This window comes from Lampetra planeri, chromosome 32 (assembly GCF_965212315.1).
Source record: "Lampetra planeri chromosome 32, kcLamPlan1.2.h2, whole genome shotgun sequence".
Classification (NCBI taxonomy): domain Eukaryota; kingdom Metazoa; phylum Chordata; class Hyperoartia; order Petromyzontiformes; family Petromyzontidae; genus Lampetra; species Lampetra planeri.
This window is the reverse complement of record NC_136138.1, coordinates 3781451-3809280: the sequence shown is the minus strand read 5'-3', so window position 1 is coordinate 3809280 and position 27830 is coordinate 3781451. Positions and strand designations below refer to the sequence as shown.

The window sequence follows — 27830 nt, the reverse complement described above, 5'->3', positions numbered from 1 at the left end:
CTCACCCCGCCCTCTCACCTCCTCGCCAAACCCCTTTTCCTGGGCCACGGCACAGCCAGACGGCTCACTTCCGTCGGACCGACGTTTTAATTGCAGCTTTGGATGGAATGAATGACTTGGATTGTAGCTCAGTTGCGGGTGAGCATGGCTCTTTGCTGCTTCATTTTTAAACATTACCAGATGTCTCCAAAGCCGAGTGACGTGAAGCTGGGCCTCTGGGCGTGTCTGTTGGCACGTGGTCCTTAACAAACACTCCCTTGTGTGACCACTCCCCACCACTCCCTCGTGCAACTGTGCAACCGCTTATCCCTGCTGCGCCTGCCTCCTCACTGGAACCCTCATGCTCCTTGGCTCTCCGCTTATGTGTGTGTGTGTCTTTGTGTACACCTTTGTGTGTGGGGTGCATGTGTGTGCGTGAGCTTGGTGGTGTGCTAGGTCTGTGCGGCGTCTGCAGTGGAAGTGCCACTAACCCAGCCCAGTCCCTCTCTCACTAGCTGCAGGCGCCCACGACCCCAGCGCTTGCCCTGGCCGCACCCTTCCCACCAACACCGCCTCCACGTTCCGCGTGTTCCCCGAATCCTCCCCCAGGCTCCTCCGCTCCTCCTGGGATGGACGATCCTCTCCGATTGCCCCCTCCCTCCTGCCATGACTTCCGACGTAGTCCTCCGTTGACTCCTGTTTTCCTGTCTCTCCCCGACCTGTCTCTGCCCCTTCTTTTCTCCCTCCGACAATCCCGCCTCCCTTGTCTCTCCCTTTCCTGTCCATCCTGCCCCCCACGAATCTCCTCGCCTTCCTCGCCGCCCACTAAACCCCCGGCCCTTCAGCCTGCGACGACACACAGGGCAACTCCCTGGCGGGTTCGTCCATCGCCCCCCCCTCCACACGCAATGCCTCCGGCTTCTTCCCCTCGATCTTCGCCGCCTCCACGGCCGGTGCCCCCGCCTCTCGCGCTCGCTCTCGTGACCGCTCCTTCTCTCTCCCCTCCGACGATGACGACGGCGCCGCCGCCGCTGCCACCGTCGCCGCCTCCCCGCGGCGGGAGCCGGAGCGGGCGTCGCAGCGCCACAACGGCACGCTGTTCAGCGAAATAGCCGGCAGGGACTTCCCGCGCGTGCACGCCAAGGACGTGCAGAGCTACAAGGCGGCCGAGAGCGACAGCTCCGACGCGTCCGGCCACTCTACCGGGTCGAACTCGTCTCGCGATGGCAACGAGAAGGTGCCGGCCGACAGCCGGTCGGACGAGAACTCGTGTGGCGACGACGACGACGACGACGACGGTGGTGGCGCCGCCGGTGCCGCCGCTCCCGAGCCCACGCCGGAAAACATGGATGCGGCCGTGGGCCCTGCGGGCGGTGGCAGAGGTGGCGACGCCACGGAGGAGCGGCTGGGCCCCGGTTCGCCGCTCGCTCGGCGCGCAACGCCGGAGGTGGCGGCGGCGGCGAACGGCGCCGAGTCCCCGTTGAGACGGAGAGACGCGCTGCTCCGGCGCCTCGACTCGCCGCTCAAGCGTTCAGAGTCGCTGTTTGACCGCTTGGATTCGCCGGTCCGGTCGTGCGGTTCCCCCGTGCGCTGCTCCGACTCCCCCGTGCGCTGCGCCGACTCCCCCGTGCGCTTCACCGACTCCCCCGCACGCTGCCACGGTTCCCCCGCTCACCGCCCCGGAGGCTCTCAGGCCCAGCGCCCCGCCTTCCCGGCACAGGCCACCAGCGGCGCCGGATCCCCGCTGCGCCGCAGCGTAGAGTCCCCCGGTCAGACGACGCCCGCGGCCTCCCCGCCCGTACGCGGTGACACGTCGGTCAACGGCGCGAGCGAGCCGCCGTTGGGATCCCCCCCCCCGTCCTCCCCGCCATCGCACGAGGTAGCACGAGCGCAGGTAGGGCGGCGGTCGCCGGAGCGGGCGGAGCCCTCCGTGGCGCCGTCGGATAGCGGTCGGGCACGGCTGAGCTCCGTGTCGCCCCCCTCGCCGGCAGCGGAGGACGGCGGCGGAGGAGGAGGCGGCACCGGCGCGGTTCCCCGCACCATGGGCGTGGAGCTGACGGAGCTGGTGCGGCGCAACACGGGGCTGAGCTACGAGCTGTCGCGCGTCGCCATCGGCACCGTGGTCGGGCACATCCGCGACACGCTGCCCGACACCGCCGACATCATGGAGGACATCCTCCTGTCGCTGCTCACACAGCAGGTGGGGGGGTCAGGGTGGGGCTCGGGAGGCTGGGGGTGAGCGGCACGAGATGAGGGGCTGAGGAAGGAGGGGTGGTGGACGAGGGAACAGGAAGTGGGTAGTGGCAGGAACAGAGGTGCAATTGGATGGAGGCCCCAAGGGTCAAAGGTCAGGGAGTTGGAAGTGAAGGCTGAGGGATGAGGAGTGGAGGGTGTGGAGCACGGTAGGGGGGAAGCCCTTTTCCCGACATCTGGACGTTGACACGTCGCATGTCAAGACGCTGAGACCTTTCCCCACCGCTGTGCAGTTCCACTTCTGTGTGACCATCACACGCTCGATTATTCGCCAATTCAGCAGTTGAGCCGGGTCACGTTGTGCAGGGTTCGTGACGACGTTGGAATTTAACCTGACCGAGATTACGCTCGCATAGCCGGCCCTGGCGGCTCAGAAGCTGACTTTAAACCCTGCTTTTTATTCCGGTTGGAGCCCTGACACCTCGCACATCTTCAAGCCAATTAATTCGATGCTGGGGGTTAGCAGCCATCTGTCCCTGAGCCCCACGCCCTTCGTAGAGGAAACAGATTCTCGCCGAATGGCAACATGGTGAGGGCTTCTATCGTCGGTCGCACCTTGAGATGGATGCTGAGCACATCTCTAAGGACGCGTTATGTAATGCCCGGCGACCATTTCTCAGCTTTTTCCGTGAGATATTAAATGCCGCGAGCGCGGCGGATTTTCGGAAGTCCTATAAATACGCGCTGTGATGTCAGTTTAATAATAACAAATTGAAAAGCCAAGGTGACCCCCTCTACAGCCGCGTACGCCAACGACGCCGGCACGAGGCTTGACGATGATGGTGGCCACTTTGGCCCGATCGCTATCGAACAACAGGCCCCTCAGCTCAGTGGGCCTCCCACGGAATAAACTGACCCAACTGACTGACTGGGATGAGTGAGGTCAGGGCCGACGATGGGATGAGTGTCGTGTCGTGTCGTTCACGCTGCGCTGCCACACCGCGGCTTTGGTTTTGTAGGCGGAGGAGGAAGAGGAGGAGAAGGCGCCCAGCGAGGCGGTAAGCCCCTCAACCGTTATCTCTGCTGTTCCTGCCCTCTCCCAACTAATGTGTGCGGTGTCCCAATGCCTGTGGTGTCCTAACGCGTGCAGTCTCCTAACCCGTGCGGCGTGCTCATGTGTGCAATATCCCAACACCTGTGGTGTCCTAACGTGTGTAGTGTCCCAACAATTGCGGTGCGCTCATGTGTGCAATATCCCAGCACCTGTCGTGCCCTAACGCGTTCAGTGTGCTCACGCGTGTAGTGCCTTAACGCGTGCAGTGTTCTAACGCGTGCAGTGTTTTAACGCGTGCAGTGTTCTAAAGCGTGCAGTGGTCTAACGCGTGCAGTGTTCTAACGCGTGCAGTTTCCCAATAAGTGCCGTATTCTAATCCAAGCCACGTTCTAACGCCGTGCCTTGTCCGAGCGCCTTGGCGAGGCTGCGCTGTTTGCATCCCTAGCATGGAGGCGAGGTTCAGCCTCTCTTCTCTTCTCACGCCCCGTCGAGGCACCGCCTCGTTTCTTACGCGCCCTGCGTCTCAGATGCCACACTCTGCCTGCCACTAATGACAGCCTGTCGCTGCGTGTGCTCCCTGAGACGGTTGGACGTTTGACGTGATTCCTCCTCTCGTAACCGCTCCGCTGCCACTTTGCCGCTCTGATGCTTTGCTCCAATCAGTGATGTGTATTCAAGTGTAATAAGTATGGGAAATAAGTTATCTATACGGAGATTCTATAATCCAAAAAAACATGTCACTGAAGACCAGAACAAATATTTATTTATCTATAATTATTTTATTTTAATGGATTTAGGATACAGGGAAATGGAATAAGGACCCGTAAGTGTTTTGTTTGTGCAAGTGGGATGTCTTCGAATTTGTGACTGGGCATACGCAGCGATTACCCATTAGGCTGCGCCGTGGGGAATGCGGTTGATGCACAGACACAGTCTCGGCAATTAACAGTCGAAGCTCCCTCGAAAGGTATCATCCCATTCGCAAGGTATCAAGTGTCACGTCTGCAGCCAACACGTCGTGGCACATACAGCGTGTACCGCGCGCGTCTACACGCAACGTGCAAGACGCTCAGGTTGATAGACGCGACCCGAGCGGTCATGAAACCCGCATAGCGGCCGCATCCACGTCAGCGGTGGCATCTGTGAGCACGGCTAGATACACTCCCTTCACCCCCCGCCCCCCACCCGCCCCCCCACCGGCCACCCAGGACCTGCAGGAGCTGCCGGAGGGGCTGGAGTGCCAGGACGTGACTCGGCTCAACGTGATCTTCACGGACCTCGCGCGGCACAAGGACGACGCGCAGCAGCGCAGCTGGGCTCTCCACGAGGACGAGGCCGTGATCTCGAGCTACCTGCAGGAGCTGCTCTCCATCCTGGTCTCGCACGCTCGCTCGCTTACTCGCTCGCTTACTCGCTCACTCGCTCGCTTACTCGCTCGCTCTCGATCGATCGAGCACTCTCACAGGCCCACAGACCAGGGATCTGGGTGCCTCTGTGAAGGGCTGCTGAGCTGCCAACCTTGTGGCCTCCTGGGTTTAACCCCTGGCAGAATCAAGAATTGACCCCGGGATGTGACCTCATTAACGGATGAAAGGCTCCCCGTGTGCAACAAAGCAATTTGTCAGTGGGCAATGCCAGCGATGGCACGATACGTAACCCTCACTCCTTTTCTTCTGCCAGATCCGGTAGTCGCAAATTCAGCGCCCGCTTTCAAAGTCCACCCTTACAGCGTCCCCGCCACCTGGCTTTGGGTCTGCGTCTTAGCCTCCGAACTCCGGGTGCCACTCCGATGCCAGGCCCGTCTACCTGCCCTCCACCCGTGCGGCCCTGGTGCCCGCTGTGCACATTACAGGCGAGCGCCGGGTTGGCCAAGGGCACCGACAGGAGGGCAGTAGTGCACCCGATAAACTGTGGAGTTAATCGATTGCGTGAACGAGCGGATATCCCAGCTCTGGACCTCACGGTTCTGAGAGTGTCCCCTTCAGAGAGCGTTGCCAGTTACCGTGAACCGTCGCGAGCCGTCGGCGTCGGGTCGAGGCCACGCCGTGGTTATCCCTGGAAGTTGTGGCTACGCTCACACGGTTTTTGCCGTGCGCCCCGCAGACGGACGCCAACCCAGACGTGAGCCGCCGCATGTGCAAGAGGGACGACTGCGAGCCGGTGCTGTCGCTCGTCAGCTACTACCAGATGGTGCGTGGTGGTGAGCGGTGGTGCGGAAGGGTGGTCGTGGGGCTGCACTGATCAGAGTATTGGTCACCGTCGTCATTGGCGTCGTCACGGATTCATTAACGTACTTTAATGTTTGGGTGAGAGCCCGTTGAGTCGTCTCCTTTTCAAGGGAGCCTCAAGTCGAACACGGCAATACAAAAACAAATGTTAATTGAATGCTGATAACCATATCATCATTAATGTTCAGTTAATTGGTTGAAAACATCTGAATATATTGAGGATCACAGAGCTTGGGTAATTGTTGGTAGCACCGGTTCACCGCCTGGCTTCTGCCTTCTTGTTCATCCGTGGCTCCTCGGCGATTGTGAGAGATGCAATTTGTGTGTATATTAATTTCAGCCACATGAGAGATAAATGAGACTCACCGTGACATTTTCAATGTTAGTGATAGCATGTCGGTGATACAATAACTATCATCAACAGTATCACCACCACCATCGTGTTATTCACAATGCACAACGCAGGTCTTCATCTGCAACCTGTTAACCTTGGACCAGTGATGTGATTAAATAAACATGCAGTACTAATTAGCAGTGCTATTGATGAGTACCTATTAAGGCCCGGGACAGCACACGAGGGGATCCATGGCCTAAAACCCGCCCAGCCGCCTTTGTCTCCCCAGTGCTGATGCTTGCACACCGAACAAAGTGCTTTTTCAGGCTGAGTCGACCTAGGGAAGGCCCAGTATGGTTCAAATAATTGCCACTTACTGGTCTTGAGCGGGAATCAAACTCGGGTCGCCGGATTCGAAGATCAGCGTGCGAACCACTGTCCCACCGCTCCCTACTATAATATATCAGTACACAATATAACAGACATTGAACATGGTACAAAACGCCACAATCACTGCAATTATATTTGAATTTCTGGAAACGTTACGTCCGACAACATGGAGGGTAGTACCATTGGCCAACTCTGTACATCAGGGTCAGTTGACCTGAAACATATTTCTTCACCCGGCACACCACATCCAGTATACCTCCCAGTGTGCCAGCAACCCAGAAAATACTCTGTACATGTGGTCAAAACATAATTGTGCCGTGCGTGCCCATGCGTCACCGTACCACCGTCGCTATCGTCACCACCACCACTACTGCTGCAGAAGGCGATGAGTGCATTTCATGACCCCGCTGAGCCATTCCCCGTGTCCCCGTGACCAGGAGCACCGCGTGTCGCTGCGGCTGCTGCTGCTCAAGGTGTTTGGCGCCATGTGCAGCCTCGACGCCAACATCATCTCGGCGCTGCTCAACTCCGTGCTGCCCATGGAGCTGGCGCGCGACATGCAGACCGACACCAAAGGTCAGCGGCCATGGCCGTGGGTGGCCACGTCGCGCCGGGGACGGCTCGTGTGAAAAGCGTTCGAAGAGCAGAAAAACCCAGATTTGACGATGATTGGGAAGGGGGGCCGAGCACATAAAACCAGCCAGGCCCGAGCCCGACTCCTATCCTCAACCACAAGCTAATCAGACCACCAAGCCTGACTCGTGAACCCAAAAATGTACCAGCCTCTCTCTAAATTCTCATCAAACTACCCAGCAAGACACTAGCCTTACTCTCACCCCTTACCACCGTAGCCAACCTGACCCTAACACTACCCCCATATTAATTACACTCGCCGATCAGATCCTAGCCGGATTCCGAACCTCTACAAACGACCCAACCGGACCCGAGTCTTACCTCTTATCACGCTAGACCCACGAGCCTTATCCCACCCATCACCACACCATCCGACCGACCCTATCACTATCCTTGCCTCTGACGCTAGTCCCAGCTCTGCTGGTTAGCCCTGCCGTTTGGCTGCTCTCGGCATGCATGTTGCCGTAGTTCTTCCGCGGCAGACGCAGGCCCGTGGTGGGGCGGGGGCGTGCTGCGCACACGTGAGCCGGCGCTAGCTCATAACCCTCCCCTCCCGAGCTGCTTGTGGCGTGGGGCGGCAATTCCCAGCATCGCAGCGCTAATTTTCACCGAAGAAGCCACCACAAACCGACACGGGCGCTCGCCGTGACTCAAACGCAGTCGTGTTAAACAACCCCCCCCCCTTCCCAATCCCCGAACGTTAGCGACGAAAGCGTCCCCCGAGGGGGTTGCCATGGCGACGTTGCCAAGGCGACGTGCCGCCGCACCCCGGGGTAGCGGCTCCCGCGAGACGGAAGAGCCTCCGCCCCGCACGCCCCCTTGCGTGCCGGGGCCGCGTGCGTAATTGTGAGCGACCGTCGTGTGCGCGTTGTGTCCGTTGTGCCGCAGAGCACCAGAAGCTGTGCTACTCCACGCTGCTGCTCACCATGGTGTTCAGCATGGGGGAGCCGCTGCCGTACCATCACTACGGTGCGTGGGTGCCGCGTGGGAGCTGTGATTTTCGCACCGTTTCTTTGCTCCTCCCAGCGATGGTTATTTTCCTTTTCTAACTTTAGATCCCGATAACAAACATTGCAAGCGCGCCTCTCCGCTCATCCCGAGGCGAATTAGACCGAGAGAAAGTTGTTAATTGCGAAAGGTGAAGCGACAGCGAAACGCGTTCACGTAATCAACGGTACGCATTGAGCGTTTGTAATCGTCGCTACCGCCACACCGCGGAAAGATGGAACGCCGGACACACGAGGCCCCCGGGTTCATGGCGCTCGTCCGGTGTGGCACCCGAACCCAGCGAGGGGCTGGTGGTGGCAGCGGCATCGTGAACCCACCGTGACCCCCCACGCGCGCATGTTATCCATTCCATGCGTGCGGCCCTAATTTCCCAGCTGCTTGTCTTGACCGGTGCAGGCCCAGGAGGTGGCACGTGACGAGTAGTAAGCCACAAACATAGCGACATGTATACTGGGTGTCGTGAATAATTTTCCGGGTCGCCGACTGGGACAGACCTAGCATAAATGATCACGTCAGCTTGGACCGTGCCACTGCACGGGACTCGCTCGCTCAGAGGCGTGAAGAGAGACCGACTCGGGGGCGTGGGGGCGAACCACAGAGGAGCGGGAAAGGCAGCCACGCGGTGAGCCGCCATCAATTTCCCCACAAGCTCTGCCGTCCTCTATACATTAAGGTGTTATCGGCCAATTCGTGTTTGCATGCTGAGCACCCTGAGAAAACCCATGCATGCGAGAGGACACTTGTAACATGCAGATGTACCGCATTCTGAAACGCAAAATGGATCCGTGCGTGCGTGCGCCTGTGTGTGCGTGTGCACGTGGATGCAGATCACCTGAACGAGAGCTTCATGGGCTTCGTGCTGGACGTGACGGAGAACGGGCTGCCGTCCGACACGAGCGACCAGCTCCCCGACCTCATGGTCAACCTGCTGCTGGCGTTCAACCTGCACTTCCAGGGTAACGGCTTCACGCCCACCGCGTTTCCACGTGAAGCCGGTGCAGATTAAAGCGACACGCCTTGGCCCACCCGTCAGAATCGCTGTGTTATTGTCGCCACTGCTACATTTTCACGTTCTCCGTCCACGAGGACCTAGCTGGGGGGGGGGGGGGGGGGGGGACTAATGCCAATTTATCAGGGGGCTTCTAAACGTGGCCGCGGCTCGAGGCGCCGTGCAGACGCGGTGGGCGTGTTTTTGTTTTATAAAGGCAGCCGGCCGGTCTTTGAAAAGAGAAAAAGGTCTCCGGTCTGGACTTGAACGGGTGCAGGGAGTCAACGGCGTGGACGGCTGGGAGAAGGGATTGACCACGAAACGTTGGGCCGTTGGGACCCTGCTTGCGTCGTTGTTTGTAAAGCGCTTGGTTTGCTGAAGACAAAACATCGAGGCCCCGAGAGCCGCTTGGGCTCTGACTGACGCTGGGGGCGTGACTTGTGAACAATCTGGACGGGCCGTCCGCTGTGGTCGGGCGTGCATATGTACAGTATGTATGTTGAACTTCTTTCGCACCGTACGTAGTCATCCGTGCTAATCGGAGAAAACTCGATCAAGGTGTTTTATGCAACCAGCTGCTGGCCTTTCACTTATCTCCACGCGACCAGAGCATCCGAGTGCGATGCCGTAGTAAAACCTGGGCGTGCTTCACCTTCCTGCCGCCCCCTCCCTCCAACTCCCTCCCCAGTTCCGTCCAGCAACGTCATCATGGAGACCCTGGCGCGAAGGCTGAACATCAAGACCTTCAGCGAGAAGCTGCTTTTGCTGCTCAACAGAGGAGGTGACGCTCGCCCGCCAGCACCTCTGTGCCACCGGGCCGCCATGGCCACGCGCCACCAGGCGGTGGCGGCGTCGTCAGCGTTACGCCTTCAGTGTTTAGCATCACACACGGCGGCGGCGGCCTGGAAGGTTCTCGCGAGGCCTGTGCGTTTCATCGGCCGTCCGTTTTCCAACCGCACGCCACTCTGCAGCCGTTGTTTTAATTAATTCTGTAACACTTGGCGAGTTTGGTTTCTGGTAAAGAATTTCAGAATGGGGGGCAGGAGGGGCATAACCCTGGTCCTCCTATACGCGCAGTGTTTTTATTTGTTGTTGCCACTAGATGGCAGCAGCGACTCAGGGTGGGTGTGTGTGGCCGCAAACAACCCACGTTCAATCACGTGCAATAAATAATACCACAGGAGGGGGGCATGGTCGCTTGGTCCAGAGAATAGCCGGGGTTGGCTATGAAAGGGTTAACTTGACTAAGAGATGACAAATTCCACAGGTCCAGTTGACTAATATCAAATTAACAATTCTGTACCCTCCCTCCCTCTACTTCCTCACCTCCCCCCTCATCCCCCCCCCCCTCCCCTCCGGCTGACGCAGAGGACCCGGTGGACATGTTTGAGCACGCGCCGCGGCCGCCACACTCGGTGCTCAAGTTCCTGCAGGACATGTTCTGCGAGCGCGAGACGGCCGCCATTTTCTACCACACGGACATGCTCGTCATGATCGACATCATCGTGCGCCAGCTCTCCGACCTCTCCGCTGGCGACAAGGTCCGCGTGTGCACGTCGCGATCGCGGGTGGCACGTGGTGGCCCGCGTCGCGATCGCGCGGGGCCAACGCACAACGTAGTGCAGAGGTCGCTCATGCAAAACCGCCCCGGTGTTTATATTTCTATCCCAGGGCCCTGAGCACGGAAAAAACTTAGCAAAGTTTACCTGGCAGCAATTCGCATCGGCTCCAAGAGTGCAAAGCTTGGGCCGCAGACTCCGGCCTGAGCGAGTTGAAGTCGTTCGGGTTACCGTAGCGATGTTGCGTGTGCTGTTTCAACAGTGCGATGCCTGAAGGCAACGTTCAGCTGTGCGACGGTCGTGTGTTATCAGTCACGCCTTCTGGATGTGTTGTTAGCTGAGCATCGTGTGTACGCTATGCATGTCGGCTGTTCGTGTTTTATCATGTGCGGTTGGCTGAACAAGTCAGCTGTACTTGTCTGAGTGTGTTGTCCGAGCATGAGGTGGCTGTTGCCACGACATCCACTGCGTCGACTGCAGGCTTGACCGCGTGTTGACTGTGCATAGGCAGTGCTCGTTGATTACTGGATGACCGTCGACCGCGCCCATCGACCGTTTCGCAACTGCTGTGCTTTTCGAGCGCGTCGGCCGTACTTGACCCGCGCGTCAACGGCTGCTTGTGCGCGTGCCGGCTGCAGATGCGCATGGAGTACCTGTCGCTGATGCTGGCCATCATGCGCAGCACCGACTACGTGCAGCACTCGCACCGCGGCGGAGACCTGCGCGCCTGCTTCCGCCGCATCGCCGCCGAGGAGGGCGGGGAGGGCGACCAGCACTGCCGCATGGACCGCGACATCGTGTGCCAGATCTGCACCGAGTTCCCCGCCTTCGGCGAGAGCGCCTGACGCGCGCGGGAGCGGTGACGCACGCGGCCCCGCGCGTGGCAACCGGAGGGCAGAGGAAGCGGTTTGGTTTGGTGTGCGGTGAGGCGCGCCGATGCGTCGTCACGAGCCCAACGAGCGTTGCTGCCAGATTGCGCTCGTGCAAGGTCAACCGGGTCTGGCACACCTCCCCCTCCGCTCCAATCCACACTAATCGCAGCTTCTTCACATCGCAAGGCAGTGCCATCGCTCCTCATCGAGGAACCTCCCTTTGAAATAACCAAACCCTTCCTAGCAGCGTCTGTGTAGTCACCCCACTGCATTCCCACTCAGCAGAAGCCTCCACCGCAGAAAAACTAATTAAAACATATCCTGGGATTCTCACGGCTGTAGGGACCGCCCACACCCCCCCCCCCAACCTCCCACCGTGCATTCCTAGCAGTCGTCTCGGGGGCACTGGGCCAGGTCTCCCCTCTGGCTGTGGGGCAGTGTAAAGTTCGTTGTAGGCCATGGGCCACAGCAGAAACCAGGTACCGGCCAAGGTAGCAGAACCCTTAATCGGACGGCTTTATTCACGTGGGCCAGATAGCGTGATTAACTTGATAACTCCCACTCTTTTCAAACGGCTCGCGCATTATTCACCAGTATTGGCTGCATGGAGAACCGCTAAAGCTGTGGTACCGACGAGTGACATATCTACTCCAGGCTCGTGGGGACGGTGAGGCGGTGCGAGCGCCGCGGCTCCTCGTGCTGCTTGGCGAGTGAGCGGGCAGCATCGAGCCAGACGGACGGTGCCAACAACCCCCTGCGCTCGGTACCGTTGGGGTACGTTCGCCTAAAAGTATTTTGAGCTGTGTGCACTTTTGTTTCGTACCGGGCCGGTCAGTGTTCAGACCTATTGACCTTGGCCGGTAACAAAACCCTCTGTAAAAAAATATATCCTTACACCCTCCGCCCCCCTCGTGCTGCGTCATGTTCCCGCACGTGCGTGTAACGCGCCACACGGCACGCCGCCAGGCCGACGCACCACCCTTTGAGCTGCAGCTGTGTCGACGGCGGCCGCTGTTTGTTGTTACCCCCCCCCCCGCACGGAGACCCCCTGGCGCCCAGCCGCGTCCCCTGTGCAGGTGTCGTCTGGGCCGCCCCGCGCAAAGCGATTTTTATTTGGGAACATTTGATTGTTGGAGGCGGTGTCGCCCAGTCCTCGGTCGTGGCGTGGCGACAACGATCGCAGCGGAGGGCGCCGTCGACCCCGCGCGGGGGGCGGCATCGCCGTGCGCCTTGTGGTGCTGAAGGATTGGCACCTGCACGCGAAGGGAGCTGCTCGCCCACCGTGCGGAGTGCGTTGGCCGTGCCAAAACGGTCTTGAAAAACACTGCCGCAGGCCAAATGTGTTTGGGGTTTACGGGACGTTGTATTCGGGCCGACTGGGTGGGACGGTAGCCATGCATGGGGGAATAAAGGCTGCCGAGGGTTAGGGTTCCCGTTTGGCTGCGGCACTGTGCTTCAGAGCGGCGGTGATGAGCGCCACAACTCCAGCTGGGCCTCGTGGGGAATGGGATGGAATGGGATTCCTCTGAGGATGCGGTATTTTCACTTCCTGTTTATGTACATAGAGTCCCAGCGCTGCACGACTCGGTGCCAAACAGAGCGCGTTGCATGCTGCATGCAGTGTCCGTTGCTCCTCCCCCCTCGTGGCGTGATAGACATTGAGGCCAAATGCATCCCTCGACTTCGCAGCAACGCTTGCTTGGCACAGCGGTTTTGCGCAAAAAACTGAGCGATAACATTTAAAACCGTACCACTACACACGAGCACCGTTGTGCCAAATGTTCTCGGGATGCTTTGTTGAAAAATACAAAGACGATCGCAAGAGTGTATATGTTCTGTAATGAAAATAAACAGTTGGCTTTAATGGAATGTCCAGCGCAACGCGAGAATGTTTGGATTGGAGACCGGTCGTTCACAGCACTCGCTCACGTGTGGCGATTGTCCACATTCACATTCGCGCCCACACAGCGGCAACAGCCCACTTTTGCCAATAAGATGCCGAGTGCAGGAGGCCAAAGAACATCCCCTGCAGCCTCGCACACATTCTCACACGTACATGCAACCACGCGCACTCGTGCAGTCTGAACACTCATCCTCGCAAACATGCAACCACATGCGCTCGCGTGCACAGTGCACACACTGGTTGCGCCGATGTATGCACTGGCATGCATACACGTACAACTTCGACAGTTACGAGATTCCTTCTGCTCAGTCGCATCACCAAGTGAATTTTTCAATTTGGAGGGTGTACGTGTGGACGCTGTGTTTGGAGAACTTCATTTTTTTTGCAGTTAAGAGTTCAAGGGTCGTCTGCCACCCATGGCTCGCCAACCCTTTTTTCCTGCGTGGGCGACGGCACCACCTCAGAGAAGCTGCTTTTTGGCGCCGCCGCCACTGCCCGAGCCACGCAGCATCGCCCAGCACTCGCCGTGCGCCCGCACGGCGCCACGCAGGTGCCGCAGGTTGGCGGGAGTGGGCGGCGGCGACAGCCGGACGCCCGGTGTCGGCGGAGAGGGTGGGCGACCCTGCAGCGATCGTACGACGCTGCCCAGCGTGGCGCACGAGGGGTCACCGGCCTCCTGCACGCGGGAGATGTGGTGCAAAGTACGGCTCGTCGCGCCACACCGTGCTACCCTCTGCCACCACGGGCTGCACCCCACCAAACCAACTACACCACATCACACGGCCACACCACACCCTTGGAACGTACCCAACACACACTACACCACATCACACTCCACCGCATTCCGCCATGCAACACAGTGCCCCGCACTGCCACACACTGTGCCCCAAACCCTAACACTACCATGTTCCAGCACAATCCCAACACGCAGCCACGCCGTACCACACACACGACACCACTCGTGTTTTGGTTCCCCCGTAAATTTAACTCCAAGCACCCACTCACCGTCACCAGCGCGACCACGCGCCCTGCAGCCAGGGCCTGCAGCAGGAGGGTCACATGACCCATCATCCGAGCCGTCGCTTGGCAACGGTCAGAGGCATCGCCCAAGACGAGCAGCAGTAGGTCCGGGCGGAACTCGTAGGCCATGGGCAGGACCAGGTGCAGCAGTGTCCACAGCAGCTCGCCCTCGCCGGGCTACGGGCAGCACAGGCGCGAGTCGGACGCTGTTCAGACGCGGGAACGTTCGCGCTCGCGTGGCCGTTACTGGCGGTTAACGTCGACGGCAGCCGGCGTCTCTCACCTCGGGCCAGCTGATGACGAGGTGGCGCTCGCCGCTCCGTGCCGGTTCCCCCGGCTCTGCCGCGGCACCCTGCACGTCCAGCACCAGCACGTCCCTGCCCAACAGCGGCATTGTCACCATCGCCCTGGTTTGTCCTCCGCTAGATGAAGGCCTCCCCTCACGATGTAGCGCCGCGATGGACGTTGATGCACTGCCCTCTGTTACCCACGTCGTAGCTCCGCAGCAGCAGCAGCAGCAGCCCAACGGCTCCTCGGAGCAAGTCCCCCACATCGCGCCTTATCTCGTCACTTCTCAAAAGCTAAGCAGGGTTGAGCTCGGACAATGCTCGGATGGGTGACCACCTCGAGTAGACATTGGCTACTTATAGACAATGCCTAACCACAAGACCCATATCAGCTGAACATTGCAGTCAGCGGCCGGCTGCCTATTCTCACCCGTCATCCGAAACGCTGGCTGGGACGTCCGCTCCAATGGACAGCAACAGGGTCCTGCACGCACACAGGCACGCACACAGGCACACACACAGGCACGCTCACAGGCACGCACACAGGCACGCTCACAGGCACGCACACAGGCACGCTCACAGGCACGCTCACAGGGACGCACGCAGGCACGCTCACAGGCACGCACACAGGCACGCACAGGCACGCACACAGGCTCGCACACAGGCAAGCACGCACACAGGCACGCTCACAGGCACGCACAGGCACGCACAGGCACGCACAGGCACGCACAGGCACGCACGCAGGCACGCACGCAGGCACGCACGCAGGCACGCACGCAGGCACGCACGCGCCGTCTCCATCACCAGCAAACCGCTCGCCGAGCCATGACGGCTCCATCGTGTGCTCCCTGGCGACCTCGACAGTGAGGCGGCACCGCTCACCGCTTGGCTCCCAGCTGGCGGGCGTAGTTGCTGGCGCAGGTGAGCAGGCCCTGGCTCGTGGGCACGCGGGCAGCCCCGTTTCGGACCTGCGCGGCCGAGCGGCGGGGGCAACAGGATCGGCGTCGGCATGGGACGCGCTCACTGAGGTCGCGATCTTCCGCCGTCAACGGTGTGCGGGAGGTCGCGAGTGAGGGTCGCGATTACCCTACCTGTCCCCGCAGCACCTGGTCCAGGAGACCGCAGACTTGTGCGGCCGCCCCCTCGCCCGCCGACTCCGGGGAGGCTCCCCTGCGCGAGCGTCCGCACCGCAACAAACAAAATCAAACGGCGACGCGTGGCCACCACGACCCAGGTCTCCCCCTCTGGTAACTTTCCCGAGACCTCGTGCGCAAAAACCCAATAGTCGTAAGCGCTGCGAGCCGCGCCACACAGCACCAGCAGTGGGGGGTGGGGGTAAGAATGTCCCTGCCTCGTGACGGTCCCCGCCCAGCTCTCACATCCCCTCTCGGTCCTGCTACGTGTTTTGCGCTAACTAACTTGCGGTGGCAATTTTTCAAATGTTGTTGGTCCACTCCTTTCCAATGACGCCACTGGACCATTAATGTCCGCTGTGAACCAGATGGTGCGGCGTAGCGTAATATAGTTAATACACCACGCAGGATTAACCAGGGCGGCCTGCCGGATTCGAACCGCGAACCTCTACCAAAAACTACGAACGCACAAGGGCCCCGTACCTCAACAGAGCTGACAACTGCTCGGCCGAGAGACGTTTCGGCTGCACCATCGCACATCCAGCCACCTCTGCCGCGCCATCGCTGCCTTCTGGGAAACCCGACACGGCCGTCCGGTTTGGCGTCACGGCCACACGGAGGCCGGCCACGTGATCGCGCATCAGCCTATTGAAGTTTGGCGTCCCGATGGCAGCGGTGAGGCCCACGGAGGGATCAGCGAGGTCGGGCTGGTGGTGCCAGGGCAGATCCCCAGAGTCCGCTCCGAATGCGGCGGTCAGCTCCGGCGGATCTACGAAGGCGCACAGGGATCGGTGGTGCGAAGGTCGTCAAGGCAGCGGCAGGGTTAGCGCTGCCCTCTGCGCGAGATGCGGACCAAATGCAGACGAGCGAGGCAATACCTGCGTGGAGCCGGAAGCAGCCCCAGTGCGGCGCGTGTGAGGTCACCAGGTTGTGCACGCTCTCCATGGCGCTGCTCGCAACCCATAGTGTGATAGAGCAGACAACGCGAACATATGCAATAATCTCACGCAACACAATCCCATGCAACACGATTGCACGAAACTAGATTAAACACCATACTACGCAGCATGATCCCGCATGCACAACCTTGTGCAGCTCAATCCCGTTGAACGCGACCGGATGCAACAATCCCATTCAACACAATTCCACAGAAGACAATCCTGTGCATGCGTAGCGTGCGTATCGGGGCAATGATTGCTATGTGCGATGTCATTTTCATATTTGGACCCTGACGCCGGCGTGTAATGGCCTCCTACTCTTGCGATTGACGTCACAGGATCTTTGACGTCCGCTGTGAGTGAAGCAGACGGTGCGTGGTATCGTTGCGGTCGATGCACATCGCAGGATTAACCAGGGCGGTCGCCGCCGCATCATTCGAAACCGCGAACCTTCGCAACGAGTGGCGAACACCCAACCGCCGGGCGACGTCTACGCAGCGCGAAATTCCAAATCTCCCTGCGTCTGCACTTCACAGCTGAGGGCGGCGGGGGTGGGTGTGCAGGGCCCGTGCGATCACCTGACATGGGGGGCCATGCGGCCGGAGAGTGGGGGCACCGGGTCTCCCAGCAGCGTCTGTACTGTGAAGCACACCGACTCGGCCAGCGAGCACAGGTTGTAGCCGCCCTGCGCGATGACACGGCGCGATGACACACGGCGCGAGTGATCGGCGCGACACGAGAGGCTGCGCGGGCGCGTGAGGGGGGGGGTGCGGGGGGGTGCGGGGGGGGTCACGTGGCCCCCTGCAGCAGCCCGTGGTTGCCCATCCAGGTGCTGACCACTATCGACCCTGCCGCTTAGCGTCCGAGATCCGGCGAGATCCGGCGCTGGTCCGGGCGATCGGGTCATACCCGCGTGCGCGTGCCACACAGTGGTGTCGGGGGAGCAGTGTACCAAATTGTACTCCGCTCGCACGCTACCCGCCTGCACCAGCCCACGCTGACCGGCGCGGTGAGGTATGGTCAAATCGTCCACACAGTGGATCTTCCACAAAGGTGAAAGTCGCGGGGCCACGGATCGCGTCAACATGGCGGTGTTCACACAGCACAGCAACGAGTCGTCGTCACAGGCACGAGTGTTGTCGAATGGGACAGATGGGGTAGATTACTAATATTATTGTTATCACGACCCTTGTTAATCTTTCGGGAGGGTCCTGCCCAGTGCTCACAGTAGTGGCTGATGGGAGCTGTGTGATCCCAATTGAGTGATGGACCAAACGGTAAACCACTGTGGTCTGCGCTCCTTCAACGGAGGGAGAGCAGCAAAACGACGACACAAACTCTCTCCCTGCTGAAGGCCTCTCGTCGTGGCCTGCAGCAGACCTTGACCTCTAGATCCTGAACCATACTGCTGCTGCTGCCCTCACATGCAAGAATAGAATTGAGTTACTGAGTGGGTAGAAAATGGCGCTACCCCACTGTGGGATGGATCGCGGCGAGAGCGTCCGGTGTTAATTTGCCTACGCCGCTCGTTAGCCACCCCTCGAGGTCTCCATGGCGACGGTGGGGGGTCACGCTCCCAAACCCCCCTCACCTCGAGGACGATGCACAGGCGCCCCCCGGCCAGGCCCCCCAGCAGCTGCGTCAGGTGGGCGAAGCACTCGGGGGTCGCGCTCATCTTGCCCTGAAATGGCACCCCCCCCCCCACGTGCAGGTTTCGGCTCAAAATATCGGCACCGACACACTGGGGGCGGAAGTCAACGACGCGGGTGCATTGTGGCGGGTGCATTGTGGTGGGTGCATTGTGGCGGGTGCATTGTGGCGGCTGCATTGTGGCGGGTGTCGCGGTGCAGACGCTCACCTCCGGGTCGCCGATAGCGGAGTCGAAACCCGCGGAGACGATCACCAGCTCGGGGTCAAACTACGGCACGCGGCACCACGCAGGACACACAACGCAGCGAGCATCATCATACAGCGGCAGCAACAGCAGTAACGCTCGATGCTGTAAGAGCCGGGGATTAAATTCAGCCGGCTCTGTCTGGGTCGGCGAGCCCTAACATTTTTCCACACCCGGCACACAGCATCCACCATACCTCTCGACTACAACTGCGGCTGCGACTACTCGTCACGCGCCACCCACTTCAGTCGACCGGCGGACAGCCCAGAAAACACTCGGTGAGAAATGACACCGTGGGCGGAGCGGCCGGCGGAGCGACAACGGAGCGATCGGCCGCGAGCGACGGGGCGCACCTCGTAAGCGACGGGCAGCAGCGTGCGCAGGAACGCGTAGAGGTAGTCTCCGTTGCCCATGCCCACCTGCGGCCAGAACGCACACACACGCACGGACACACACGCGCACACACACCCCGACCACCACCGTTAGCGAGCCTAACAGGAGCCGCTCGGGGCTCATTGACCTCTCCAGCTGGCTCGACGAGTTGATGAAAGTCAATGAGTGGCCACCGATTATATTTGTCGTTTACTCGGCCCATTCGGAAGTTGGCAGCCGCGCCCCCACATCTCTGCCACCCTGAAGGCAGGAAACCCCCCCGCGAGCCACGCCCTGCGTCCGACGGTGCCGATGATGTCGCCAAGCCCTGCCCATCACCTCCCGTCCCGCGGCACATGTGGGAACAACAAAGGCGACACTTTCTTCACCCAAATAAATGATGAACTATTTTTGATTTTACCAGGCAAGGCCCACTGAGCTCTATTTCAGAAGCGACCTGGCCACTAATGATAACTCAACGAAGTGGCTTACCATTGTGCAAATTTATAGCAAGGACAAAATACTTTTGTGTTGTCAGCATTTAGTCGAGTGATGAAAACGATCGGTGAATGTAAAGGCGCATCCCTACAAGTGCTCGCTTTCGCCACCGCTGGCGGAAGTGTCTCCAACTGAGGGAGCTCTCGGATGACGAGGGTATCTTGGCCTACTCCACCGCGCTGGCAGGACGTCTCGGAAGAGATGAGTGGAGCCGATCATCGGTCGAGCGAGCGTATTGACGAAGTAACCGGATTACAGCGGTGCTGGACCACACACGCGCGCACACCTCGTTCCAGGGCAGGTTGAGGTTGAAACCGGCGCCGGGGCCATTCCCCACACAGTCGAATTCGGACTTGCGCAGGTTCGGCCAGAACTTGGCGTGCTCGTAGCGGTGCCACGAGAAGTAGAGAACGCTGCCACCGCAAACGACACAGAGGGGAGAGCACAGCGCCAAGCTAGGGAACGGCGCCAGCACCCACGCCACGATGCGCAACTGTTAACCCTGGGACCAAATCGACCGGGATTGCACCCGGATCTCGGAAGCTAAGCGGGGGTTGAGTCTGCATAGTTCCGGGATGGGCGACAACCACTCACGACCCACCTCTGATTAGCACGGTTGGCTACGTACGATGCGAAAGTTCAACATCCATACAGGTCGCGATACAGACTGCTGCTGCTGCTACAGCTGCTGCTGCGGGGCTACATCGTAGGCAGCAGAGGGCAGCACAGAAAAAAAACCTACTGTTGTGCTGTGCTTGTGCGCTCCCACGTCCGTGTTCCCCCTCCTTCCTCTCACCTCCCCACGCACTCATCGTGGATGCCGAGATCGGCGTACGTGGACTCGCGGACTGACGCGCAAGTAACTGGGGGGACGACTGACGTCGCCAGCTCTGCGAAACGTCGTGAGCGCCACGGCTGCTCGCGGCAGTAAACGGTAGGCACGGCCACGTTTACTCACAACAAGTTCACCGTTGTACTGGGCTACGCTCCCACGTCTATGCTCCCCAAGTTCACCAACCCGTGCGGACCAGCATGGCAAAGCACGGCCGTATGATCCGTGTGGGCCGTACCACGAGGGGAGAGGGCGTCACCCAGCAGTGGTTTGGTAGTGGGGCTGCGTGCGTCGACGTTTAACCACGAACGTATTTGCGAGTCAGACGGCGGGCGCCGCTTCGCGCGTACCTGGGGTCGTCCTCAAAGATGAACTGGGTTCCTTGGCCGTGGTGGATGTCCCAGTCCACGATGAGGATCCTGCACACGCGGCCATGGGAGCGGCTTAGCCGTGCTCGCCCACACTCGCCCGCACTCGCTCACTCGCACGTTCTCACACCCAAAGATCAAAGATCTCCCATATAGCCTCAATAGACTGTGGGGGCAAGTGCTGTTAGCGAGCACCTATGAAGGCCAGAACGTTACACGAGGGGGTGGGTGGCCAGCACCACGCCTGATTGCCTTTGTCTCCCTAGTGGCGATGTTTACACACCGCACCAGATACACATTTGAGGCTGAGTCGACCTAGGGGAGGCCCGGGACCGGTTCAGATAATCGTCACCGATGTTGGCCGCGAGCGGGAATCGAACCCGGGTCGCCGGGATTATAGCGCAGTGCGCTAACCGCTACACTATCACACCCACACGCACGAACACACGCATGCTCTCGCCACGCACCGTCGCAGCCCGTGTGTGCGTTTGGCGCGCTCCGCTGCGATGGCCACGTTGTTGAAGATGCAGAATCCGTTTGCCTCGTTCCTCTGGCTGTGGTGGCCAGGGGGTCTGGGTGACAGGGGGAGTAGGGAGGCGTGAGCGTGAACGTTTTCTATTCACCGGTTAACCATCGCGATCAGCGGTCTGACAATCTCAACGCCTCATCATTGTACGGTCCCCGGCCCTCTTCGCTGCTCAGAGCAGTTCAGTCCAACGCTGTACGACCCAAGCTGCGATCCGCTGGCCATAGACAGCAGGACCGGCAAGAGTGGAGAAAGTTGACAGCCGCAGCATCGGTGACTCCCCCACAACCACTCAGGTATAAGGGGGAGATGATGATGATGATAAAGACCTCAATCCAGAAGCACTGTGCAAGTCGCCAAAAACTCGTTCATAGAAGATGAGTGCTTTTGTGCGTGCGTTTGCATTTGGCGGGTGCTTGTACGTGCACATGCGTGTACGTGTGTGCGCGCACGTAAGCGCACGTGTGCGTATGCGCGTTAGCGCGCGTCTACACACGTGCGTGTACGTGCATGTACCGACATGTGAGCACATGCGTGTACACCTGTGTGTACGTATGTGCGTCTGTGCGCTTGAGGAGCGTGTGCATAGCGCAGCGGTAAGCGCACTGCGCTACAAACTCGGCAACTGCTACGACCAATGGCTGCCACGAATGTGTGACCCGGTCATGGGCCTCTTTGAGGTTGGCTCAGCCTGAAATGAGTACCTGGTGCAGTGTGTGTGTGTGTGAACATCAGCACTGTTGGAGACGAACTCAGCCGGGCGTGGTGTTGACCACCCACTCCTTTGCGCGCCGTGGCGGCTTTCACAAGTGCTCGGAAGCAGCACTTGCTCCAATAGCCTGGAAAAGGCTGTTGGAAGGCTGTTGAAAAAGGGTGAGGGGGGGGCGGGTTGTCTTCATTTGCATGGGTAAGTGTGTGTGCGTGCGGACTGACCTCGCCAGCGCGACCCCGTTCCTCACCGCGCCTGTGACCACGGCATCCATAAGCTGCAGGGTGGCGCCCAGCGCTAGCCGTGCGCAGGCGTACGTGTCCTGGGGACAGCAACGCAGGGTCCCGCGTCAGAGGTCACACACAGACTCCGCCACAACCACCGTAAACCACCACCGCCAATGCCACCACCGCATCCACAACCACAATGATCACCACAATGACCACCACCACCACTTGGCTCAAGTTCAAGTTAATTTATTAGGTATAGCCCTGTGAGCCATTCGGCTCTTGAATCGGGTGCAACCGCAACAAACAACATCCTCCACAAAAAAAAATCTCCACAATTTAGCGGTTTGTCAGCACTTTGGCGCAAGGCCGTAATTATAATAAATATTGGGGGGGGGGGGCACATCCCCCCCCCCACAATATTCAAATATGCTCAAAATGTCCCCCCCAAAATATATTGCTATAAAATAGATTTCTGTTTATATGATTGTGGTTACGGTTGTACTTTCTTAATCCCTAATCTCTGCCATTACATACAATGAAACAAGAAAAGGTAAAAAATAAAAAAAAACAGAGCAATGGAATACAATATACACTATTAGACATTATTGTAAAAAAAAAAGTCCATCCCATGTGTTAGTGATTTTTAAAACATTTAGGCAGGAAATTCGTTTTCAAATTTATATTATTTTCTGGGGGGGGGGGGGGGATCCCACACCCCCTGGAAGATTTGGTCCCCCCCAATGTTGACTCCATGGCTACGGCCTTGCTTTGGCGAGACGAAACGAAGCACAGTTCCACGCGCGTGCGGTGGGTACGCGGGGATCGCGTGCGACACCAGGGACGCACGCGGAACGTACCGGGTGGAAGAATGCATCCGTGGTTTTGTCGGAGAGGGCCTTCAGCTCCTCAAGCGACATCGACTCCGTGGACTCCACCAATGCCAGGTACTCGCCACTGTACGGCCACAATAGCATCACCATCATCATCGTCGTCATTGTCAGATCGATCTTCAACACCATCATCAACATCGCTAGAACAAAGATCCCCCGTAATAGCCTTAACAGTGCTCTTAGTGACGTCCTACGAAGGCCAGCATGGCGCACGAGGGTGTGGGTGGTCAGCACCAGGCCTGGCTGCCTTTGTCTCCCTCGTGGAGATGTTTACACACCGCACCAGGTACTCATTTGAGGCTGAGTCGACCTCGGGGAAGCCCACGACCAGTTCAGATAATCGTCACTGGTGTTGACCGTGAGCGGGAATCGACTGCGGGTTGCCGGGTTCGTAGCGCATAGAGACAGCACACTGGGGCTGATGCATGCGGAATGGGGACAGCTGCAGATGGAGGATGGTTCGGTATTGGCTTTGCGGCGTCGCGCGGAAACAAAGCCGGATACCCCTGCCTCAGCGGGAATCTCGCGGTTCGTTATTCACAACAGACTTTTGATACGGTGGGATGGGGTCACCCAAAATTAGTACCTGGTGGTCCCCACTTCCCTACGGGGTAAGCTGACGCGTGCGGTGCATGACACGAAGCTACTGCACCTTGGACGTCGTAAGATGCAGTTGACCTTGCAGTGAGATTTTTACTGGCCTGGAATGTTGATCGATGTCCAGCACCTGGTCGCGGGTTGCACGGAGTGCACGCGCCGGAAGCCCCCATTGCTAAAAAATCTCAGACCCCCATTCAGTCCATCACGGTGTCCCGTATCAACGAATTGGTCGCGCTAGATATTCTGGGTCCCTCTCCGTGTTCACAAAAGGATAACACATTTCTCCTTGTGGGGGTGGAATATTTTACCAGGTGGCCAATGCATTGGCCGTTACCGGACCAGACAGCTGCATCCATTGTGGACGCATTCCTACATGGCTACGTGTTGGACAAGGGTGCCCCAGAGCAGCTTCTCACTGACCAGGGTAAAAAATGTTCATCTAAACTGCTGCGCGAGGTGTGTGACGCATTGAGTACTAAACAGATTAGAACGTCCCCATACCACCCTCAAACGGATAAAATGGTAGAACGCTTGAATAGGACGATAACATCTATGCTCTGTCAAGGAGTGAATGAGGCACAAACGGACTGGGGCTGGCATGTCTCAGGGGTTCTGGCAGCGTACAGGATGGCTCCACGTGCCTCTACGGGGTTTTACCCTTTTTTTCTCATGTACGGGCAGGAGCATGAGCCCCCCATAAAGGCTCAACTGGGTACGGCTTCAAAGAAACAAATACAGGACGTACCCGTGCCGCTGCAGGTTACGCTCGGCCGGGTGTCGGAGGCACGTGCTGCGGCGAGGGAAAATACTGCCAGTGCACAAGCCGCGTAATGAGAAGAACGCAGGGCGGCGCGAGCGTGTGCTTCCTTGAGCTGTCGGTGACAGAGCGTGGTTGCATTGTCTGCAGGTGCCGCTACGGACATCACCTAAGTTGCACCGCCCGTGGCAGGGACCGGTCGAGATTGTGGAAGTGAAACGGCCGCAGTGCGTGCGTGTACAGGCGGGGCGTTTGTCCACCCATTGCGCCTCAAACCATATGTCCATCCCCACTCATATCCTGTGCGGCCGGGGTCTGGCGTGTCCGATGTGCCAGGGCAGTCGTCCAAATTAATTGTGCGACCCCGGAAGTGCGTTGTGCCGCCGACAGAATGCGACCCTCTGAGTCTCCGAGGTCCACAAGACCCCGCCACGTGCGATGGACCGGCATCAAGGACCCGGTCGAGAACTTTACGACTGCGATAGTGGCTCTCCAAACCACAAAGTGGATTTTGTGTGCTGTTGTTGATTTTGTGTGCTGTTGTTGATTTTGTGTGCTGTTGTTTCGTGTGAGGTGGCTTGCACCACTCACTCATCATGTGTTGATATATAAGGTAGATGCGTGGGAGACTCGGGGCTGTTGCAGTGGGATCTACGCCTGATGTCAAGTGAACGCGTCTTCAATAAAGTGCCATCTCAAGAGAAGTCTGTCAAGTCGTCATGACACTGGTGCTGGTGTGGTGCCGGTGGGGTGTACTCACCCTTGTGGTGCTGGTGTGGTGAACATACACCTGTTGTGCTGGTGTGGTGCTGGTGTGGTGCTGGTGTGGTGCTGGTGGGGGTGGACTCACACCTGTTGTGCTGGTGTGGTGCTGGTGTGGTGCTGGTGTGGTGCCGGTGGGTGTGGACTCACACCTGTGCACCAGCAGGATGTCCTCGGGCGTGGCGTGGCGAGGCTGCATGAGCAGGCAGCGCTCCGTGAGGCCCCGCTCGGCGAGCCGCTCCGCCACCACGCTCAGCCGCTCCGGGACCTCGATGGCGCACACCGGGCTGAGGAGGGGGGGGGGGGTGGTAAGGAGGGGGGGGTGGTTCACATCAAATGATTCACACCCCCCCACCCCACCCCGCGATTAGATTATCACAGTCCTAGCTCTGTGCGGTTTTGTTCTCACCACTTAGCCTAATTGGCTCAATAGCATCTCATTTACCATCGGATGTCAGTCTAGGGGGTTGGCGGTGAAAGGTGTGAGAGCGTGCGACGTTTATCTGAGCCGGTTCTAGGCCTCCACGTGGTCGACTCAGCTTCAAATGAGTTCCTGGTGCGATGTGTAAACATGGCAACTAGGGAGATAAAGACGGCCGGGCGTGGGGCTGTCCACCCACTCCCCTCGTCTGCTGTCCTGACCTTCGTATATGCGCTCGATTGCCTCAACAGTCTGTGAAATGCAAGTGCGTGCAGATGGAATGTGCGTGTGAGACTGTATGCAAGGTATGGAATGATGGGTGTGCGTGTGTGTGGATTGAGAGGGAGGGTGTGTGTATGTTTAGGCCAGTCACCTCATCAGTCAACCCATGGTACCTGGGTCTGTCATGTGACCTCCTGTCAGCGAGCCTTCGATGCTTCACGTGGCCTCAAAGTGCAGCTAGCCTGGCACAAGCACCGTGGTGAGGGGTGTGTATGTTGAGGTGCGTGGAGTGTGTGTGTGTGGATTGAGGGTGTGTGTGGATTGAGGGTGTGTGTGTGTTTAGGTGTGTGGAAGGTGCAGCCTTACTTGTCCCACAACAGACAATGCTGCATCATCCGTGCATCGTATAGCAGGGCCGTGGCTCCACCTGGGCACAAATAAAGACAAAGATCCCCCAGTATATCCGTAAGTCTCTTGGGGCAAGTGCTGTTAGCGAGCACCCATAAAAGTTGGAACGGCACACGAGGGGTTGGTGGCCAGCCACAGGCCAGGTCACCTTCGTCACCCTCGTGGCGATGTTTACACATCGGGCTAGGTACTAATTTGAGGCTGAGTGGACCATGGGGAGGCCCAGCACCGGTAAAGATACTCGTCACCGGTGTTGGCCGTGAGCGGGAATCGAACTCGTGTGGCTGGGTTCGTAGCGTAGCGCGCTAACCGCTACACCACCGCGACCCACACACCTGGGCACACACAGACACAGACACACGCAGGTGTGAGTACCTGCAGGGCAATGTCAAACTCACGTGCTCTGTCAAACATCCTTCATTACACGCATACGCTTGCCATCATTATACACGCTCCCCACACCGCATCTGGCGGCTGCAAAATTTGTGGCCGCCTAATGATGATGCCCATTGCCATGACTGGCGAAACGTCGTACTCAAGATGGTAAATGTTGTGGCTTTGTTATCCTACACACAACCGGTGGCACATTCCGTTTACGTGACACAACCCTTACTAATTGGTCGTGTCGGGTGGTGGCGGGTTTAACGACACATTTATGTATTTACGCGATCTAACCCCAAAAAAGAAACCTCTATTACACTGGTCAACACACTTTTTCTGGCATAAGGTATTCCAACGGTTTTAAGGTAATTTTGGGGTGCTGATTACAAATCTGGCATCAGTTTTTGTCTATCACATCAGGTTTTTGAGATATCGAATATTGCATTTTCAATAAAAACTGCAGAAAAAACTGCTAAAAAAATATTAAATAAATGTGGATATCTACATAAAATGATATTATAAAACACTATCCTAAAAATACAGCACCATATTTTAACACTAAAGCAGTCACTGACTCGCAACAACTTGCAATCATAAGTGACAGAGTTAATTTCGGGTAAAATCAATGAAAATGGGGTATGCCGATAGCATAAAAATGAGATGTGATAGAGCAAATCTGAGCTCAGATTTGGAATCAGCACCCTGAAATTAGTCTAAAACAGCTGCAAAAGTCCAGGCCAGAATGTTTTGTTGTTGACCAGTGTTATGGAAACCCCGAATGTCTAAATGAGGTCCAAAGTTGTTGTTGTGTTGACAGCATGCACTGTCAGAGGGCACGCGTGGCTGATGAGATGTGTAAACAAGATCACTCTCATTCCAACAACCCTGCTGCTGCTGCTGCTGCTGCTGCTCGGGCGGCAATGCACATCCAACAACAACCAACAACAACAACGCCACGCGTTCCGGGTCCAATGTACAGGCGACGCACACGAGGGGCCATTGCCCGACACGCCGCCCATCATTGTGTTGCTTCAGGTCAACAACACACGCGCATCGAGTGTTGTTGACAGACTGCGGGCGTTGTTGTTGTTGTTGCGAGTACCACGCACACAACACGAGAACACAACAACAACAACACGGGAACACAACACAACAACACGGCGACACGACAGTCAACTCACGGACCTTGACACTTTTGGTAAAACAACTCAGGGCTAGCCACAGCCACCCCCCCTCACTCTCTCTGTAGTTGGTCAGCCCCCCCCACCTCCACAGCCCCCCACCCCCTTCCGAGTAGGGGCCAGGGTCCCCTTCCCCCCTGGCCGCGGGTTCCCGCCCAGTCCCCTCACCTGACCCCGGGGACCGGGACCCCAACTCGACCTCCATCGCGCGCGATCCCGGCCGTAAGAAACTCCGCGAGTGACGTCACTCGCGGAGTTTC

General features: G+C 58.4%; 2 protein-coding genes across 4 annotated transcripts in view; one reads left to right on the top strand and one right to left on the bottom strand.

Moving 5' to 3' along the window:
- The window catches only part of NCKIPSD (NCK interacting protein with SH3 domain), a 26862-nt gene extending 13755 nt beyond the window's left edge, over window positions 1-13107 (top strand). The window contains exons 6-15 of one of the 2 annotated variants that reach the window (XM_078609493.1): window positions 1971-2179; window positions 3192-3230; window positions 4435-4602; window positions 5330-5416; window positions 6616-6754; window positions 7700-7780; window positions 8647-8775; window positions 9496-9588; window positions 10176-10348; window positions 11005-13107. In XM_078609493.1, the coding sequence (XP_078465619.1) occupies window positions 1971-2179; window positions 3192-3230; window positions 4435-4602; window positions 5330-5416; window positions 6616-6754; window positions 7700-7780; window positions 8647-8775; window positions 9496-9588; window positions 10176-10348; window positions 11005-11211 (1325 nt within the window). In that variant the 3' untranslated portion in view covers window positions 11212-13107. The remainder of the gene's footprint in view (window positions 1-1970; window positions 2180-3191; window positions 3231-4434; window positions 4603-5329; window positions 5417-6615; window positions 6755-7699; window positions 7781-8646; window positions 8776-9495; window positions 9589-10175; window positions 10349-11004) is intronic. The other variant, XM_078609494.1, reaches the window with a different exon arrangement.
- HDAC10 (histone deacetylase 10) lies at window positions 13061-27830 on the bottom strand. 2 transcript variants are annotated; one of them, XM_078609496.1, is made up of 20 exons: window positions 27739-27830; window positions 25967-26027; window positions 25110-25244; window positions 22806-22902; window positions 21943-22040; window positions 20951-21055; window positions 20466-20534; window positions 19570-19696; window positions 18767-18832; window positions 18378-18437; window positions 18111-18200; window positions 17098-17204; window positions 16460-16530; window positions 16065-16350; window positions 15540-15618; window positions 15331-15416; window positions 14879-14932; window positions 14445-14538; window positions 14147-14338; window positions 13061-13817 (listed from the first exon to the last, which is right to left on the bottom strand). In XM_078609496.1, exons 1-20 carry the CDS (start codon window positions 27773-27775, stop codon window positions 13602-13604), a joined length of 2130 nt encoding a protein of 709 aa, XP_078465622.1. In that variant the 5' UTR covers window positions 27776-27830; the 3' UTR covers window positions 13061-13601. The 2 variants fall into 2 exon arrangements, with proteins under 2 accessions (XP_078465622.1, XP_078465621.1); XM_078609495.1 differs by lacking the exon at window positions 13061-13817 and having other exon boundaries at window positions 13829-14338.